Source organism: Symsagittifera roscoffensis, chromosome 3 (genome assembly GCF_963678635.1).
Source record: "Symsagittifera roscoffensis chromosome 3, txSymRosc1.1, whole genome shotgun sequence".
Lineage (NCBI taxonomy): Eukaryota > Metazoa > Xenacoelomorpha > Acoela > Convolutidae > Symsagittifera > Symsagittifera roscoffensis.
This window is the reverse complement of record NC_087064.1, coordinates 22,987,851-23,006,684: the sequence shown is the minus strand read 5'-3', so window position 1 is coordinate 23,006,684 and position 18,834 is coordinate 22,987,851. Positions and strand designations below refer to the sequence as shown.

The following is an 18,834-nucleotide window of genomic DNA, read 5'->3' as shown; positions in this document are numbered from 1 at the left end:
TTCCTCAGAGCACAAAAAGTTAGTAACTAAATTTCGAGAAAACCTCAATTACCTGAAAGACCTTTGGATTTAAATACTTTATTCAATGCAAAGTTGGTTGCTTTATTAACGGAAGATGATGAGATGTTAAACCCAATTGTGAAAGCTTTACAGAAAAAAGTAGAAAACATCAACGCAAATTCCCGTTACTTACACCAATTTTCGAAAGACCTCCATGAATCCGACGGACTATTATATATGGATGGAAAATTGGTTATTCCGTTTACACTTAGAAACGCCGTTCTAAAAACTTTACACGAATCACACCCTGGCCAATTCGGTATGAAATACCTGGCACAATATATTTGGTGGCCACATATAAACCGACAAATTTATTTCCACGGGATTAATTGCACACAATGCACTCAAACTGGTAAGAATATAAAAAGCATCATACCAACTACACAAATTAGCGAACTCCCCACTTTATTTGAACCAAATGAGGAATTAAACCTTGATTTTGCCGGTCCATTAGATAACAACTGGGGAAACAATAAATACATCTTATTATGTATAGATCGTTTTTCAAAATTCCCATCAGCAAAAATTATTTCTTCAACGTCATCAAACACGGTAATCGAATTCCTTCAAGATTATTTTTATCTCCATGGGATTCCTAATTCCATTCGTGTTGACCACGCATCCTGTTTTACTAGTCAGGATTTTAAATTGTTTTGCAATTCTCTTAATATCAAATTAATATTTTGTACAGTTGGGGATCATCGTTCTAACGGTCTTGTAGAAAAACTTGTTCATACTGTAAAAATCAAATTATTAGCAATGTCTTTGGAACAACAAAAACCTACATTACAAATTGCCATTTCGAAAATCATTTGGAATTTACGATCTTCCTTCCAATCAAAAATAAAATGCTCACCGTTCGAAATACACTTTAATAGAAAACCGAACACGATCTGGAAGCAATTGGCATCTAATAAATTATCCGGTGGATTTTTAGACAAAGGGAAGTCGATCTTAAGCAGAGAAAGGGCCCTTGACTGGAATGCTGACGATCGGATAGAGGACGGATACAAAGACCTTCTAGTACCGAAAAAGAACCAGTCACCACTGGAGAAAGGCTACGACTCAGACCTTCCAACAACCTCAAAACCTTCATCTTCTCGAGTGGCCTTAAACAGTCCGTTTGAAGGTAATTTACTACGGAAAACCAACGGAAGTATAAACGGAAATCCCTTCTATAAACAACTAGGTCAGAAAATAATAAACTCAACAAAATCCACGGTTGAACTCTCCGACGGAAAAATCATTAGAAAATCGGACATCGCCATCCCAAAGTCTAAATCCTCTACAATTCGTTCATTCAAAGGAAATATCTCATTTCCCTCTTTTTCTAACAGTGATTTACAAGTAGGTCCAAGAAAGACAAACAAAGCGAAGACACAACAGACGCAGAAACCAGACACTAGGACAGGACGACACACAGAGTCTTTCACCCCGGTCACCACCAGATATAGAGGAACGAGACAGCCTACTAAATTCAACAAACCGAAGCGAAACCGAAATAAAGCCTCGACTTCGAACACAGGATACTTAGCAGGTGACGAATCCATGTTCATTCCGTCGGATACGTCGGACATTAGTGATTGGGAATGGATTGCGGGAGGTTTTCCATGCAGAGAAATGATACGAAAACGCTTCATTTCAGATAACCTCAATTTTAACGAAAACCCTCCCCCACCATTAGCTCCTCAAACATATCAAACTAATATAAAATCTGAGATTTTAGACGAACAACTTCAATCTACAGATACAGCGGAATGCCCAATTGGTATAAAGCCAGCACCTCAATCTACCTCACACACACCTGGCGAATCTTCTACCGCTATGACAACAAAGGGCCCAATCAGTCCTTCGGATTCATCAAAAGCATTGGAAGGAGAAAATCCGGTGGAATTTCCAGTCTTTGAGATAGAGGACTCCTCTAACGAAAGTGCAAACAGTGAGGAAAGACATCCCAAGGAAATTACTACCACCGGTAACGAATTTAAATTAAGACGTTCAAGTCGAAATGTTGGTCCCCCACAATTCTATGGTAAGCGATATTACATAGATATTATAGACGAGTGCGAAAACCAACCAGGCTCCGCGAATAACCATATATCTCTGGACGAAGGCGACAGCTCTGGAATCCCCACTCTAACCTTCAGAGAGAAACCCTCGGAGAACCAGACTCACATTTGCGACACTCTACCGGAGGACCGTGCACCGGGCCCAGCGTACCCTTCATCCCCTGATCAATTCTCCATCGCCTCTACTGACGAATCCCTGAGAGATGCGGTGAACAATTTCGACAACTTCATCGACTTAGACAGTGACATTTTTAACGCTGAGCTAGAAAAATTCATGGAAGGGGACAGCTAAACTAAATCAAAAACTTGAAAACTCACATTTAGTCATTATATCGTACTAGTGTTTCATTTCAGCGCAGTTAGAGTTTACCTTCTTATAACTAGGGATTATAATCCGCCGGAATTAGAAATCATATCATCCTTTCTAATCCAGTCATTCCTTCGGAGTACTAAAATTTCATTTGTGATATTGCACAGTATTTAATTTTCAATCCTTGTTGGACTTCTCGAGAGGGAGAAAAAGGGTGAGATAACATGTTATGTATCATGGCGCTTATTAATTTAATTTTTTTTCCCACTAAGGGGAATGTTGCGAATCTTACTATTCGTCTTATTTCATTTAATTAGTTTTAAAGTTTCTTAACTGGTTAATTTAGATATGACCTTGTTATCTTCATTCTCTCCGACGGAGAGAATGACCGTCCACTTTTTAATGTTTTAACTTAGAGATTAATTCACTTTTTAAACATATCTTATTTGTAACTAAGTAGAATTAACCGTAACAAAGGAACATTTTATCAATATCAATCGGGAGTTTTTTGAACATCGCAGAAATCGTGTTCTTGGCGCTTTCTAGGATCCTTTTCACATCGCTCTCTTTTACTCCTCTTATCCTTATTCCTAATGTCTGGTTATTGCTATTGTTTTTGTCCGATGTGGTTCAGTTTGATTCCTTTTGACTTGGTATTATTTCTGGTTGTTTTGCTGGTACAATTTCTCACCGGTGGTACCTAAGGTTACCTTTGGTTAAAAAATTCGGGACTTGTTTTAGTATTGAATGACCGGTGGTGCCTAAGTGTACCTTTGGGAAATTAATACTAAGAAATACTAACTATTGTATTAGCGTGGTTGATATAAATGGCTACAGTGGCAGTTTATTGTTTTGCAATTGACAACTTTCGTGTTTCCTGCGTCCTTCAATTCTTTTTTGTATTTCGAATACAAAACTTTTTCTTTGCTGGATTTTTGACGTTGTTCAGACCGTCGTTGTTGAGGTGATTTTTATATAATTTGAAATAGCGTCTGCCAGACGTGAAACTACTGACACTTCGATATTTCCACTCGGTTTTTTTTGAATCTGGGAGATTTTCTTTCTGCTCTTGCTTTGACGATATCGTTCGTTACACTCGCTCTTTCTCTATTTTCGTCGCGTTCAGTAATTCCCAGGACAAAGACGCTGCTGCGAGCTCTCTGGCAGGCAAAATCAGCATGTTTTATCAGATCATGCGCAACTTTTAGCGGAGTCTCCGACGAGGGATCGAAACCGTCAAAGAGGTCGTTTCCTCCAATGAAAAGTATGATGATTTCAAAGCGACCTGCGGGTGGAATATAGTCATTTAAGTGCCTGATGCTGGCACCAGGGAGCAAAAAGATGTTGAGGTTTCCGGTTTATAGGAATCTCGCTTGTGAATCCGCAAGGAATAGGTACTTTGTTGGTGCTTCCTTGAATGTATGAAACCTCGAGTATCCAGTCATAAAATCTTGTTTTTAAAAATCCTCCAATTGGAGGCTTTCCACACAAGATTTGAGACATCTTTATAAAAACCACACTATTCAATAAGTTTATTGATTTCACACAAAAACTGTACCAATTCTCAGGTTTTGATCAATCGAGAAGCCGGACTTTGGGAATATTCTCTGCTTAAGTAGCCACAACCTGCTTTTTGGACATAAAGTTTATGGATTGTGTAAATCTTTTGATCGTTTCTGACAGACTTTTTCAGCTTATTAAAAACTATCCTATCAAATCTGAGATGAAAACCTCAAGCGAAAGAAGCGATTGCGCTATTTTTTTCTTGCAGAAGCGGCTACTTGTTTATTTTTGTATGAAAAATGCTATGACCTTCCGAAAGTTCCAAAACCTCAAAAATTTTCACTCATTTCACTTATTTTAGAAGAGAAATAACTAAGGTTTTGGGCAAAACCCAATTTTTGACATAGCGCATTTCAACCCGCATCAGTATAACAGATCAAAAAACTATCAAACAAGTAGCTCCAGCTTTAGGTGCCCTTCATCATGACATACGAAATTTTTTTCACCTTTTTTTTTCAAAATTTTTCATTTTTTTTGACGCTTCATGATCTGTTTGAAACAGTTTTACAATACAAACCAAAGCGCCTAAATACAGTAACAATAGTTGCTGGATACAATGACTACAGGCTGCATCCACAAGAATTAGAACAGCAGTGGAAAAACTTGATTAACCTCGTCACTAACAAGTTTCAGCCCAAGACACTGATCATCCCCAAAACAATTCAGAACTGTAATAGTTCCGAAGTAAACCGCAAAATTTATATTCATAATCATGTGCTGTTTAATTTGATAAATAGATTTGTACACCCCCATACACTTATTGTTTCGCCTAACCTCAACCTAAATCTAACGCCTCAAATGTTCTGCGTGATGGCATCCATTTCTCGTTCTACGGTAATGATTTCTTTACAAATTTTCTTGCAAATATAATCTATAAATTCTCTCGCTAACTTGACACCGCCGTCCTTCCTAAAATGGCTACTCAAACACACTGCCTTATTTGTATAAGCAGCCTGCGAGGCGGAGGTGTTTGGTGCTTCACATGCCCAGGCTACATGCATGTAAAATGCAACGGCCTAGCCCGCAGCAGTGATCACTATGACGATTTCAGTTGTCATCGCTGCACCTCCCGATTTCATTCAGCTAACGACAAGCATGAATGCAATCCCCCAACCCTAGCTACAACCACGCTCCCCCAAATGCACCCTCACCCTTCCACTGCCCCACACTCACAAAACTCAGGAGAGTCTTACTCTATAGAACCCACAACAACACAACAATGGTCAAACCCCTGTCCAGAACTCATAGAAACCACCAGGAAATTATACACCGAAGTGGTCCACTGGAAACCGGTCTTTATGATCTTGTCAAAAAATAAAGTTGGTTATAACTTTATTGAAACCCTCAATAGAACTTTGAACAGCCTAATAGAAAACAACGAAAACACCTTCGCAATGCACGCAGCAATGGTTTTTCCACACTTATTACTGTGCAAAACAAAGTCCGAAATTGATGGATCTTTATCCAAAACAATAGCAAGGCGACTTAAGCAATGGCAAGACGGAGACCTGGATGGACTATATAACGAAGGAAAGGCGCTGCAAATGCGCTTGTTGAAAGGAAGTAGAAGAAAAATTGAAACTGAAGCACAACAGTTCAACAAACTAATGAACACTGGAAAAATATCAAGCGCAATTGCAAAACTAACAGACACATCTAAAGGCGTTCTTTCGCTCGACGAGATTGTCAAAGGTAATACAGTTGAACAGACTCTCATAGAGAAACACCCACCATCTGAACCAATTAATGAGAACTATATTACACCAGTCTCAAACGAAACAATTCCTTTCCATCCAACGATATTTGATCAGATAAAAAGTCAACATATCAAGAAGGCAGCCATGAGAACGCACGGATCGCATGGACCATCTGGCCTCGATGCGAATGAATGGAGAAGTATTCTAACACACTTCGTGCAACAATCAGTTGAAATTTCAAAAACAATTGCTAAAATTGCCAAAAAATTGGCCACAGAAGAACTAAATCCAGAACTAATGGAACCATATAACGCATGCAGATTAATACCCTTAGATAAGAATCCAGGGGTAAGACCCATAGGCATAGGAGAAGTTATGCGTAGGATAATAGGGCGAACAATAACTAAATGCCTAAAAAACGAACTCATGTCGCTCGGTTCAAACTACCAACTCTGCCTAGGACAAAAATGTGGCATTGAGTAAGCGATCCACACGCTAAGAGATCAATACAGCAAAACTTCCGCCGATGCTGTTTTACTGATAGATGCCGAAAACGCTTTCAACTCGCTGAACCGAAAGCTGGCATTAAAAAACATCAAAAATACCTGCCCTTCCCTTTTAACAGCAATTAAGAACTCCTACTCCAATCCATCTAAGCTATTCGTTAACAAAAAAAAACAATCTACTCTCAAGAAGGGACAACCCAGGGGGATCCACTAGCAATGGCCATGTACGGTCTAGTCATAATAACCCCCATAAAACTTTTATCAGTAGACGATGTAACCCAGAAATAGTACGCAGACGACGGAAACGCAGTCGGTAAATTAAGCAATCTACGAACCGTCCTCGATAAAAGTTGTATCACTGGGTAAATTTTTCGGCTACCACGTGAAAGCATCCAAATGCCAACTCATTGTGAAAGATGAAAAACTCGGTGAAGCTCAGAAAATCTTCGCAAATACAGGAATCACTATAAAGGCAGGAGCCCGAGTGCTTGGTTCAGTTATAGGAACAGAATCTGAATGTAAAAAGTTCCTCGAATTTCAACAGAATGAGCAAATCAAAATTTTGAAAAAACTAACGAAAATTGCTAAAACGTCCCCTCAAAACGTTAATGCTTGCTATACTAAAGGAGTTCAAGAAAAGCTTTCATTTCTTGCCAGGACAACGCCTAACACTATGGAAAACTTAGAAATATGTGAAAATATTATCAAAGAACAATTATTACCTAACCTAGTCGGTAAAGACACTTTAAACCCCCATTTCTGTGAGATATCTTCCTTACCCCTTAAAATGGGCGGACTTAACATCAAGCTGCCATCCGATCATGAAAGCTACCTAGAATGGTCTAAGGAAACATCACTGATACTGGAATCTCAAGATCCTATTACAGCAGTAACACAGCAAGAAAAAAAATATGTACGAAAATCAAAAAATTGAAAACTGATAGAACAAATCGAAAAAAGACAAACCTCATTAACTCCTTAAATGAAACAAATAAATACGCAATCGACCTGGCCTCTGAAAAGGGAGCCTCTAACTGGCTCAATGCTCTACCACTGAGCAGATACAACTTCAACCTGAATAAATCAGAGTTCAGAGATGGTATTTACTTAAGATACGGATGGGAACCAACCAAAACCCCACTCACATGTGCATGTGGTGCTGATTTTAACTTGACACATGCGCTTCACTGTGCAAAGGGTGGTTACACACACATAAGACAATGAAATCAGAGACACATTCGCCAACCTCATGAACGAGGTTTGCCATGACGTCGAGATTGAGCCGAAACTTCAGCTGTTGCAAGGCGAAAGCTTTGTCAACAATTGAACTACAACTGAAGATGAGGCACGACTTGACATTAGGGCAAACGGACTCTGGGGTTCACGATTCAGCCGCGCTTTCTTTGATGTGAAAATTTTCAACCCCCATGCCAAAACATCGCGAAAACTGCAGAAGGATGCATACAAATACCACGAAACGCTGAAGAACTCCAAATATCCGCAAAGAATTTTAAACGTAGAGCAGAGTAGCTTCTGCCTGCTAATTTTTGGATGCACCGGTGGCGCCGCTCCAACAGCCACGCGGACGATGCAGCGATTGGCCGAAAAACTAAGTGAAAAAAGACAAGAAAGCTATCCAGAATCTATAAACTACATCAGAACTAAAATAAGCTTGGCGCTCCTGAGGAGCTCTATACTTTGTAGGGGGTGCAGATCGCTACGCAAAGTTCAATTTATCGACAACTCCATAAGCGCTATTGTAGAGGAAGGACGGCTAAGATAAATTAACATTATGACGATGCATTTAATGCTGATTTATGACTTCATTGCTGATATATATATGCATTTTTATACCGCTGGTATGGCCCTATCCAGCTTGTGCACTTACCGTAACTAAACGGAAGGGCCCCTTTTGTAATTTATTTTTTTTTTTCGACTCATGTGGAATTGGTGTTTATATGATTGTTTTTCAGTTTTGAACACATGAATTCACTATCGTCTGCACTTTCTTCACACTTTATTCGATGTGTGTCAAAACCTTTTGTGGTTGCCATTGAGGCGAATATTGCAGCTGGAAAATCAAATTTGATGGGCTATATAAAGGAGCAGATAGAAAAAGAATACGGAATTAGCTCAGTCAAGCTCGTCCCAGAGCCTGTTAATGAATGGAACGATGTAGCAGGTAAGCGTGGCAAGTTCAACTTCATTTGTTTCGTAATTAATTTGGAAACGCAGCAGCAAAATGACGACATTATGAAGTGTGTTCGACTTAGGACCTTAAAATGTAGCTTAATTTTGTTATTTGTAAATTCAGCAAGCGACGAAAAAAATATCATTTTCAACGATTTTATAAGATTCTGTGACCTCTCCAGGGGGATGCTTTTCCTTACAAAATGACGACATTATGAAGTGTGTTCGACTTAAGACCTTAAAATGTAGCTTAATTTTGTTATTTGTAAATTCAGCAAGCGACGATGAAAATATCATTTTGAACGATCTTATAAGATTATGTGACCTCTCCAGGGAGAAGTTTTAGCTCAAAGCAAGAGTTCAAGTTTCTTATGCTTGTTCATGCTAGTTAAAATAAAAAAGTGGTATTATGTCACAATTCAGTCAAAGGTTGAAGCTAAAAGAAAAGAGCCTTTGTTGAAGTTAAAGCTCAAAGTTGAAATAAGAAAAGTGGCATCATATCACAATTCAATTTATAGTTTCAAGTCACAAGAGACTTTGTTGAAGTTAAGGCTCACAGATAAAATAAAAAAAAGTGGAATCAACTTTCAATTCAATTCTTTTTTTTATGAAGAAAAGAGCCTTTGTTGAAGATGTCATATTCATTTCAAAGTTTTAAGTTACAAGAGCCTTTGTCGCACTTAACGCTCAAACTTGAAACGAGAAAAGTGGTATCATGTCACACAATTCACTTCAAAGTTTTGAGTCACTTGTGTACTAAATATGCCGAATCTTAGCTATAATCAACGGCCAACGAACAATCGCTTTGTACAATGAGCATAAACTATAGACAACAATGTTCTTATTAGCCTATTAGCCTATACACATGAGACTTGTCTTCGTCATGTCGTTGAATACTCTTGTCACATCATCGTTGTCAGCCTCGAGCAGTTCTTCTATAGTTGGGTAGTAGTTCTTCGTCGATGGTAAACGTCGAGAGTGACCACGGGCACTCTCCGAATTGGCCATACTCTGAAAAACTATTTAATAAGTTTATCACAACAATTAGGCTAATAAGAACAACAATGTTCTAATGTTCTAATAGACAACAATGTTCTATTTGATATCATTCCCACACGCGAAGAGTATTCTATGCAGAGATTAAGAAACCGAGCGCCAGGCTCCTACAAACTTTCTCGGAAGTTCAACAACACCTTTCCGAACCGGTTCCTCAGATTGTGCCTAACGAACTTATGATTTATCTATGAACTCATTTTCTTTTCGTTTGTTCTTTTTCTCAGGTTTTTCAGATGTATTTCTGATATCACAATTAAAACTTTTCTTCTTCTTCTTCTTCTTCTTGAATACAATAATGGCAAGATTGGCAAGTTTTCTGGTGAAAGTTTCTAGCTATGTGGTGTTCCTGAGATCCCAAGTTCATTTTGCTATCTTAATTCCGGTATAATCGGACTTTCCGGATCAACATTTTCTAAAAGGCTAGTCAACTCAAGTGCTTCGTCAAACTCATCAGATGAGTAGGTATCTTGGAGCACTTTGAGACATTCTTCCTTGCGCTCTTCCTTGAATCTGATGTCACCCATTTTTTCGCCGCAAACTTGACGAGGTGTATTCCTTTCGTTTCTGTATTGTCCACTTCACCGGCAAAAAAATCTTCGGGCTGCGGTTCACTTGCGTCTCGGGCAGCTTCGACAGAATCTTCACGAGGAATTGCTGGAGGATCTGCTACTTCCTCAACCACGACTGCTGTCTCATCAACCACAGCTGCTGTCCCGTCATTTCACAGCTGCTGTCTCATCAACTTCTTTGTCTGAGCCGTCTAAATAAAGCAAGCTGAAGTAATTTATTGAACAATTTTTTTGCAGATCATTTGATAAAGGGATCAAGATATGATGAAGTAATTGAAATCAACATACTAACCACTCGTTGACTAGGATGATGATCCTGACGAGTAAGTCGACACAATTGTTCGCTGCATCTTTTTGAGAGGTACCTTGCCCACCTCATCGATAGCATCTGAAGGCGTTTCGGGGCCTTGGGTGCTCTGAGGGGGCAATTTTTGCAAATGGTTTCAAATCAATCGTGACGTATCTCTCCGCTCGATCTTTTAGAGACAGTCCTTGCCATCTGTCATTCTACGGGTGTTGGGTATCGGTTTTGAGCTTGACGAAGTATGCCACCACGCTAAATGTTGTTGAGTTCAAAAAAAGCCCCGGTATTTCGTGCTCTCGGAATCGTGACATACTACTTTTTGTCTTAAAGTCCTTGGTGAGCTGTGATGATTTGCTCGAGTTCTGAGATATTGAAGCACCCGAAATTGAGAGCTCAAACTGCGAGCAGATTTCGTCAAAAGCTGTCAAAATTCTATTTTTTTCTATTTTGAGCTTTTTGAAGGCCTCTTCAATTAAATGCGTCTGCTTTTTCGGAGGCATTAGATAACTTTTTAGGTATCAGGTTTGACAAGTTATAAAATTTGAACACATAAGGAAAGAGAACAAAACGATATTAGTATCATATTTTTTTCCATTAAATCTATTGTTCGAACTAGCTTTGAATAACTTACGAACATGCAATCATGCCAAGGTTTAACCTTCAGTCCAAGTAACTTCTTCTTTGTCTATTTAAAGCAAAATTAGACAAAATTTGTCAGCTTTGTTACTTTTTTTGTTGCTACAAGATAAAAAATGTTGATTTTTTGAATTGAAAAGTTTCAGATATTTCATGTTGCAGAAATTTAAAAGCTTAACTAGCGTGTAACGAATCTCCAGTGCTTCGAACAGATAATCGAACGTGAAACTGATTATAATGCTGCAGTTTGTTGTTTTACTTACAACATCTAAGCTTCTGGGTTTCAGATAGTCGGTTTTTAGACTCAGAAACAACACCCTAACATGAGAGCAACGCATACAATTGCCTTTTCGGAATGTAAAAAAACTTTTGAAACGATTCCATTTGGAAATCACTCATTTCATAACTCTGACTCGCAACTACTGAGAGTACCTTGAAAGCACCCCACTATAGTGTTAGAAATTTCAAATTTTGTACGAGTTTTTAATTCAAATTTTTGAAAAGGCATAAAAACGAAATGTCGCAAACTAAAAGGATATCAACTTGCAACCCCTGAGACTACGCTGGCAACACTCAACTATAGGGCTGTGAGATTGTTCTCAGAAAATCGTTGAACGTGTGTTTGAAAGATACAGCTACAGGGAGGGGATCTTATAACCCAGATACAGGCAAGAGAATTAAAAATGTGAATTTTTTTGTATCTTTTTCTGCATAAAAAAAATACAAAGGTTTTGAGCTGTCATAGTCGCAGTGCCTGAATTTACATTTGAAAGCGCCTCACTAAATTTTTGCTTATTTCAAAATTTGTGAAACAATAACAAAATGTGTCGTATCTCGCAACTAAACGCATTTGGTTATTCATATTTGAAGGCCAAATGCGCAACCTTTGGGGAAACCCTGCCAGCATCCCACTACAGGGCTGCTAATTTCAATTTTGGTGTAATAATTCAATTTGGGAAATAATTCCTAGCCATTGCAAAAATTCTTTCGGTAAACATGCAGATGTATAAATCGATGGATCAAAATTTGTCTGTGACAACATATTTCGTTGGCATTATTTTTAAATTCTACTATTGGCTCAACAGATGTCTACCCACTTGTTGTCAGCTTAAAAGCCGCTCAGTAAAAACTTAAGAAACAACAAATTGCATTAAATAAGATTTTTTTTACTGAGCGGACAACAAAGCTGACAACAAGTGGGTAGACACCTCTTATTTAATGCAATTTGTTGTTTCTTTACTGTTTTTCTGAGTTTATCATTTTTCTCAATTTTTTTTGATTTTGTTTTTCCGTCTTGTTTTCTATTCGCTAGCTTGCAATGAGAAGCTCCGCTTCGCCACTGTGTCGAAAATGATGGCTTAGTATTTTTCAAAGCTTCAATTCATTTGCACGTAATCGAAGTTTTTCATTTTGCATCGCAAACGATGCGAAGCCCATCCTTGCCTCTGTGTTAGTTTTAATTGTTGAATTCAATCCTCCAAAAGCAGAGATTGCATTTTTTCGTATACATTTCAATTTTTAGTATACATGCAATCTCCACTATTCATTCGCTTGCCGTACTATCGGATTTCAAATAATCGATCATAGCGTTTATCAAAATTTAGTCGTTGTGAAAAACACCGGATTCCAATTTTGCTGTCTTAACTTGCATGCCTTGATCGTCCTCTGTTAATTGTTCTGAAAATTTTCCACTGGAGGTGAGTTAGGTCATTGATAATTTTTAGTAATAAAAGAGGAAAGCAATTTTAGGAAAAATTGATTAAGGAAAGTTTTCGAAATTGAGAAATTTGTTTTCGAAGTTTTTCATTTTGGGCCGAGTTTTTTATTTAAGATGTTGCTTTCAGAATGGGTTAAGTCTTCTTGAGAGTGTTCTCTTCAAACAGGCTAATAGAAATTTCTTTGTTAGGGTCGAACGAGATATAAACGTTAAAAAAACATGAAACTATTTTGATTACAACGCCGTTATATTGTCAACAGTGTCATGTGTCATATATCTGGATCAAAAACTTTTTTTGAAAATTTTTTTGATGTATGGATTTCGATGACAAAAAATATATGGAATCATATTCCTTCGAACCGATTTGTTATGCAGTTGAAATCCTCGTGGGATGGATATAATCAATGTTTTGATCCCATCGTTAAGCTGTTTGTGCTTATCAGAACAAGACACCGACAGACCCTACCACCGTAGATAACCACCAGTACATCAACTTTATTGAAGAAATTGAAAACGCAGCGAAATCAGTTGCAATGGAAGATTTATACTAAGCAGCAAATTACAAACAATCAGACGAGTCTTTTGTCAAATATTCTGCCAAAAATCTTATTAACAAACTTCAGTATTTCGAGAAGAATGTGGGACATCGTAGTTTTACTGGATGTTACAAAATCACGAAGTCAATTGGATTACCACCTAGGTGGAAATTTGGTGGAAACATGTTGCAAGACTTTTATATTTTCCAGAAGACCGTAAACAAATTGTATGTGTCGACAACCCTTGCTCAAAAGTTCTCTATGTCGCCAGTGTTGTCCCTCATGACTGACTTCTGGGAGCATTCATATTCTGCATTTTCGTAAATGATCTTGCATTGTGCTCTAATTATCATAACCCTATATAATTGCAGATGACCTGAAAATCTTATTGATGAAAATAGGTCCTGGTTAGTTCAAGATGACTTGTATAAAATTTAGAGGTGGGTCGCGCAAAACGAAGCGAAGTTGGCTCTCGACCAATATGCTTTCAGGGGCGGATTCTTTATATTGAAATGTCCTTAAGTGTCTGCTCTCTTGGAAAACCGATGTATATTGCGAGATTCGAACTGGATATCATACTTCGAGTCACTGTTGACAAGAGCAATCAGCGTTTTTTCTTTCAAATCAAAAGATGTTACGTAGAAATATACTTTTCAAAGATAGTCTCACTTGATCGATCATCCTAGCTGTTTCATTTTACAGTTGCTCGTGCTTCAATATCCCGAAATGATCAAATGCAATTGAAACTATTTCTAACGATTTTTTATTTGGTAAAAAAATTTTTAAAATTTGTTCACGCTCAAATATGATTTTTTTTTTTCGTTTTAACTTCTGGTCTCTTGTTAAGTTAAGTTCATTTCTTTTGTTAACAGGAAGGCAAACTCTCCTTAACACAATACGCTCTCCAATTTCAAAGCAAAAATGACGCAAACAACGAACTCTTTCTAGTCTCGAAAGTGGATTTCTATTTTTAGATTTCACTGTGAAATGAAAAGTTTACCTATTGACCGAGTTTTCTATAATCATTTGAACTTTATCTCAAAAACAGTCAAAAATTTACCCAATGATCTGATTCTTGTTAATCGGGTTGACTTTATCAAAAAAAGTGTCGGTCATAAATTTTTCATGAAATTCTAACAGCCTTAATGTAAAAATAGAAAGCTGAAAATATTCACAATTTTTAAATCAATTTTTTTCCTGCTTCAAAATTTTCCAACCTACTGTTGGCTATTGTTTCATTTGTTGTTAGGATCGAAGCTCTTTGATCTGATGATGCAAGATCCGAAGCGTTGGTCATTTGCATTCCAGAATTACGTACAACTTCTGATGTTCCGAGCGCACCACCTCAATTTTGATGACAGCAAAGTTCATCTGATGGAGCGATCTCTGCACTCTGCGCGGTACGTTTTCGAGGAAAATCACAAAAAACTCGTGAGTTGCTGCTTACAATTTGCAGTCGAACCACAAATGGATTGTGCTCAACGTTGCTAATTTCTAAAGAGAAGTGTTTAAGAGATGGAAAACGTGTACTAAGAAGCATATCCAAAGGCAGGGGCGGATTTAATCCTCACCTTACCTTACTTTTTGAACAATTTTAAGATTACCAACTTTGGTGAACCAACCCTAAGGTATTACTTAAGTCGCCAATGTAATCAGTATATGGTAAATTTCAATGAGAGCCCGCGCCCAGAAAGGTTTGAGTCGGAGCGCGCGCTGATTGACTTTTTGGTCAAAAAACTTCAAAAATCAAATTTTTCATTCAAATTGCAATGATCTATCCGCAGCGCAGAATTTATTACCTATTTTCTTTCTATTTCGCGAAACCTTAGGAAGTATTTCAGCGGGAAAGTCCTAGCTTCTTTTTTTTTTAAAAAAGTCTAGAAAAACCGGGCGTACAAAACAAGTAGTTTGCGAAATGTTCTAAGTGTACAAAATTGGTGCTTACTCTTGCGATTAGAACGTTTTCCCGTAAAAACTTTATTCACAGGCCTAATCGCCTGGATGAAGTATCGCACGACTCATCTTTGTTTTACTCATACAATTTGTAATTTTATTTGCCTGTGTGTATTTCCTTCTTAGTTCATTTTGTTTCGCAAAAAAATTCCTTGCCGCAAGTTATTTCCGCCAATTTTTTATCGGCTTAATGAACTAATTTTAGGTCTTTTCAAGGAAAACACAATTTTAACACTCAACTGTACAATTTTCAAGCTGGTTTCTTGATTTTTTTTTTGTTATGGAAAATTATTCCCAAATTTATTAGAGAAAATTAGTTCTCAAACTTCTACTGATTTTCAAAAAAGGGTATCAATTGACCGTCTACTCTCCTGTGTGCCTGCCTTCTCCCCTTGAGTCTTTTTTTTTAAAGACACAAAATGTTATCGCCCTTGGAAAGTTCTGATTTTTGTTTTTTGACCGTTTTTTGAACTTTGGAATATTCGTGAAAACTACCCTGCCATATCTGAGATTTTGGTTTCAATTCAAAGAACGGGCTGTGGGAAGATCATCTGCTTAAGCGACTGCGCCCAAGTGTAGGTGACACCAAAAGCTTTGGCTCTCGGAAAAGTCAAATTTTCAATTTTTTGACCGTTTGTTCAAAAGTTTTGACATTTGGCGAGAATTACGCGCCCAAATCAGATTTTGGGTTCAATCGAAATAAAGATTGCGTTAATCATTCTTGAAAAAGCGGCTACGCCCTATTTTTTCATGCAAAAACTGTGTTTCTCGGAAATGTCAAGTTTTTGATGTTGACCATGTTTTGGACTTTTCTCGCTAACTATCCTGCCAAATCTGATATCATAGGTTTAATCAAAACAACAGGTTGTTGAAGGCTTTATATTATAATTGGCAAGTCAAAGTTTTGAAACTAGTTTTTTGGGAAATTTATGCGAAAACTACTGTACCAGTTCACATGTTGTGTTCAGTCGAGAAAACTGGTTGTGGAGATCTTATCTGCTTAAGCGGCAACAACTTGTTTTTTTTTCGGAAAATAGTTAAAATTTTGGAAAGTCTTGACCGTTTTTATGAAATTTTGACCGTTTTTAGAATTTTTTTTGGATTTTCCTCATTTACAATCGAATCTGAAAAACAATCAAGTTCAATTGAAAGGAACGGTTGCGATAACTGTTCCTGCAGAAGCGGCGACTTCTTAGATTTTTGTAAGGGAATTATTATCTCCTTGGTAAAATTGCTTATCTCAAAATTTTTTACTCTTCTCACTTATTTTATGTAGAGAAACAACTAAGGTTTTGGGCAAGTCCAAATTTTCAAATCACGCATTTCGTCCCGCATCAGTATAACAAATTCAAAAGATATTACACGCGTACCTCCAGTTTTAGCGGAGACCTAGGTGTACTTCATCGAGACTTAAGAAAATTTTGATTCACTGGATTTTTTTTTTTTCAACATTTTTCATTTTTTTCGACTCATGTTTTTCTTTATGTTTGTGTAGTTTCACAAATGGTGCGAAGCTCCGCTTCTCCCCTCTGCTTCAAATTCGATCAATTATCCAGCGCATCTGGCCTAGACGTAAAACCTATGCTTGAGATGACAAAGTCTTGGGGTTTGAATCCGGCCGGGAACTGTTTTTTTTTTCAACTAATAAGTTTTCTGCTTTTCGATCCATCCCCCGGCTGTGTCTTTTTCGGTCGGCCTAATTCTCGTTGCAGCACGGTCTCTTCTTGAGTATTTATCTATCTTCTAACTTCCTGAATGACTTTGTGGAAATAACTGAGTTGAAAATTTTTTGTCGAAATTTTGCTGCATCTAAAAAAAATTGAATAAAGATTTTTCAAATAAAATTTGTTGTGCAAACAATTTTGCGCCTGCGATTAATGTGCAATGAATTGTTGCGCATGAGATTTTCATGCTCGCAATGCGCATCCGATTATTATGCTCGCAATTAGCATTCGTAAGTTTTGTTCCGATGCAATTTTAACGTACAGTTGTTTTATTTGGCATGTTATTTAAAAAAAAAAACGAACTTTATTTCAGACAAATTGACTCAAAGATATGAAAATCTTGGTTGATCAAATGTTTTCGACATTTAAAGCTTTTTTATTTTCGTTTCAATTTCTGTCTGCTAGTTTGACCTGCTATATTTGTGTTATATCGCAAGTTTTTGCTTACGGTTGTCGACTTAAACTGTCAGTTAGTTGCCTTATTGGGTATACTACCTTGCGTTCACTACATATATAACACTCGTGGGCTCTTTTTCCTTTTCCGCCACCTCTTATAAGCATTGATTTTATGGTGTAACGAATGGTTTTACTAATTTGAGTATGAAGACCAAATATGTTTGTCCTGACCTAATCAGTCCTTGTGCCAAATTTTATAACAATCCGACAATGTGAACAGAAAAATTACTGTAAAAAATTTGCAGGCGAGGGGAAGGGAAAAGAGCCCACTCGTGGACACTATTCGAGTAGTGCATCCATTTTTTTTTCCCAAAAAAATCAGCTATTGGATGTCGGCTTTTCTATCTAATATTTTTCCTGCAAATTGCAGATTATAAGACTGCCTTCATATTTTCGAATGCTTAAAATCAAACTCAAAGGACCTCCTCTTTACTCGAGCGTAGCGTAGTGTGATAGTGCGATGCAGCTTTCTCACTCGTGTTTGCAAAGCTGCAGCTTCACCTCTGTTTCAAAACTTCAGTAAATTTAATCATGAAAAAAAAAATTTTGTTTGTTCAATTTGTAAATTTTTTTTTTCTATAATTCCATTTTTTACTTTTGCATGGTTCGAATGCAGGGTTCATGGGTCATCTTTGCTACTTCCTGGGCGTCATGCGGTTTCAATCCTATACTTATTGTATCGCAAGTTGCGTTTTTTTTTCGGATTAAAGAGTTTCTGCTCAGGTATTTTCGGCTTTCATACCGCTTTGTAATTTTTCTTCAAATGCTAATTTTAAATTTTATTGCCTTAGCATGTTTTTTTTTTCATTTTGATATATCTAGTTTTCTGAAACATTTTCGAAATGGTTTCGTTTTTTTACTTAACGGCTTTCTTGTATGTATCCTAAGGTGTATGTTGCTCCACTTCGCCTCTGTGTAAAATGTGTTGTTTAGAGTAACCTTACTCCGATGGAGTTTAGTATTCTCGAAGAGTTTTACCAGACAATGAATTCTGAACTTGAAGCAAAATCTTGCACTGTAGACTGCTTCCTGTACTTGGAAACAACTCCCGAATTATGTCATCAGAGATTGCAACACAGGCTGAAAAGCCAAGGTTGGACTAATAATTTGACTTGATTTTTGAAAAATTTTAATATTTTACGTGAACTACGAGAACAAAAGAAATAGGAAAAAATTGCGCAGAGCAAAAGTATGAATCGCGAAATGACTGTTTAGACGCTGAGATGACTAAAGAAGAATCACGAGTTACTCTGCAGTATTTAAAGTCCTTGCACGAACTTCACGAGACTGAATTTCTGAACAGAGCAGAGTTCAAGGACAAAGTTATTCGTGTGGATGCATCGGGTACCAAGGAAGAATTGCAGTTGAGTCTCGGTTTCGAGAAAAAATGAAAATATGCATTTGAGTTTTGCATGTGGCTAGAAGTTGTTGCATGAGCCTTCAATTGGGCTGAACTTTTAGTAAATTGTTGCAATTAAGTGTGTTCAT

The 18,834-nt window shown here is 37.4% G+C and overlaps 4 protein-coding genes across 5 annotated transcripts in view; 3 read left to right on the top strand and 1 right to left on the bottom strand.

The window, feature by feature from the left end:
* Positions 1-9,434, bottom strand: part of LOC134841889 (leucine-rich repeat-containing protein 45-like) — a 449,626-nt gene extending 440,192 nt beyond the window's left edge. Inside the window, exon 1 of the mRNA XM_063857953.1 lies at positions 9,417-9,434. The gene's annotated coding sequence lies outside the window, so the exon portion shown is untranslated. The remainder of the gene's footprint in view (positions 1-9,416) is intronic.
* LOC134841892 (dnaJ homolog subfamily B member 6-like) overlaps positions 1-18,834 on the top strand; it is a 463,167-nt gene that overhangs the window by 313,845 nt on the left and 130,488 nt on the right. The window lies entirely within an intron of this gene.
* The window catches only part of LOC134841887 (E3 ubiquitin-protein ligase NEDD4-like), a 378,569-nt gene that overhangs the window by 313,846 nt on the left and 45,889 nt on the right, over positions 1-18,834 (top strand). The window lies entirely within an intron of this gene.
* On the top strand, positions 5,409-18,737 carry LOC134841634 (deoxynucleoside kinase-like). The gene is made up of 5 exons (XM_063857666.1): positions 5,409-5,694; positions 8,277-8,387; positions 14,463-14,644; positions 18,280-18,439; positions 18,562-18,737. The coding sequence occupies exons 1-5, from the start codon at positions 5,409-5,411 to the stop codon at positions 18,735-18,737; spliced, it is 915 nt and encodes a 304-aa protein (XP_063713736.1).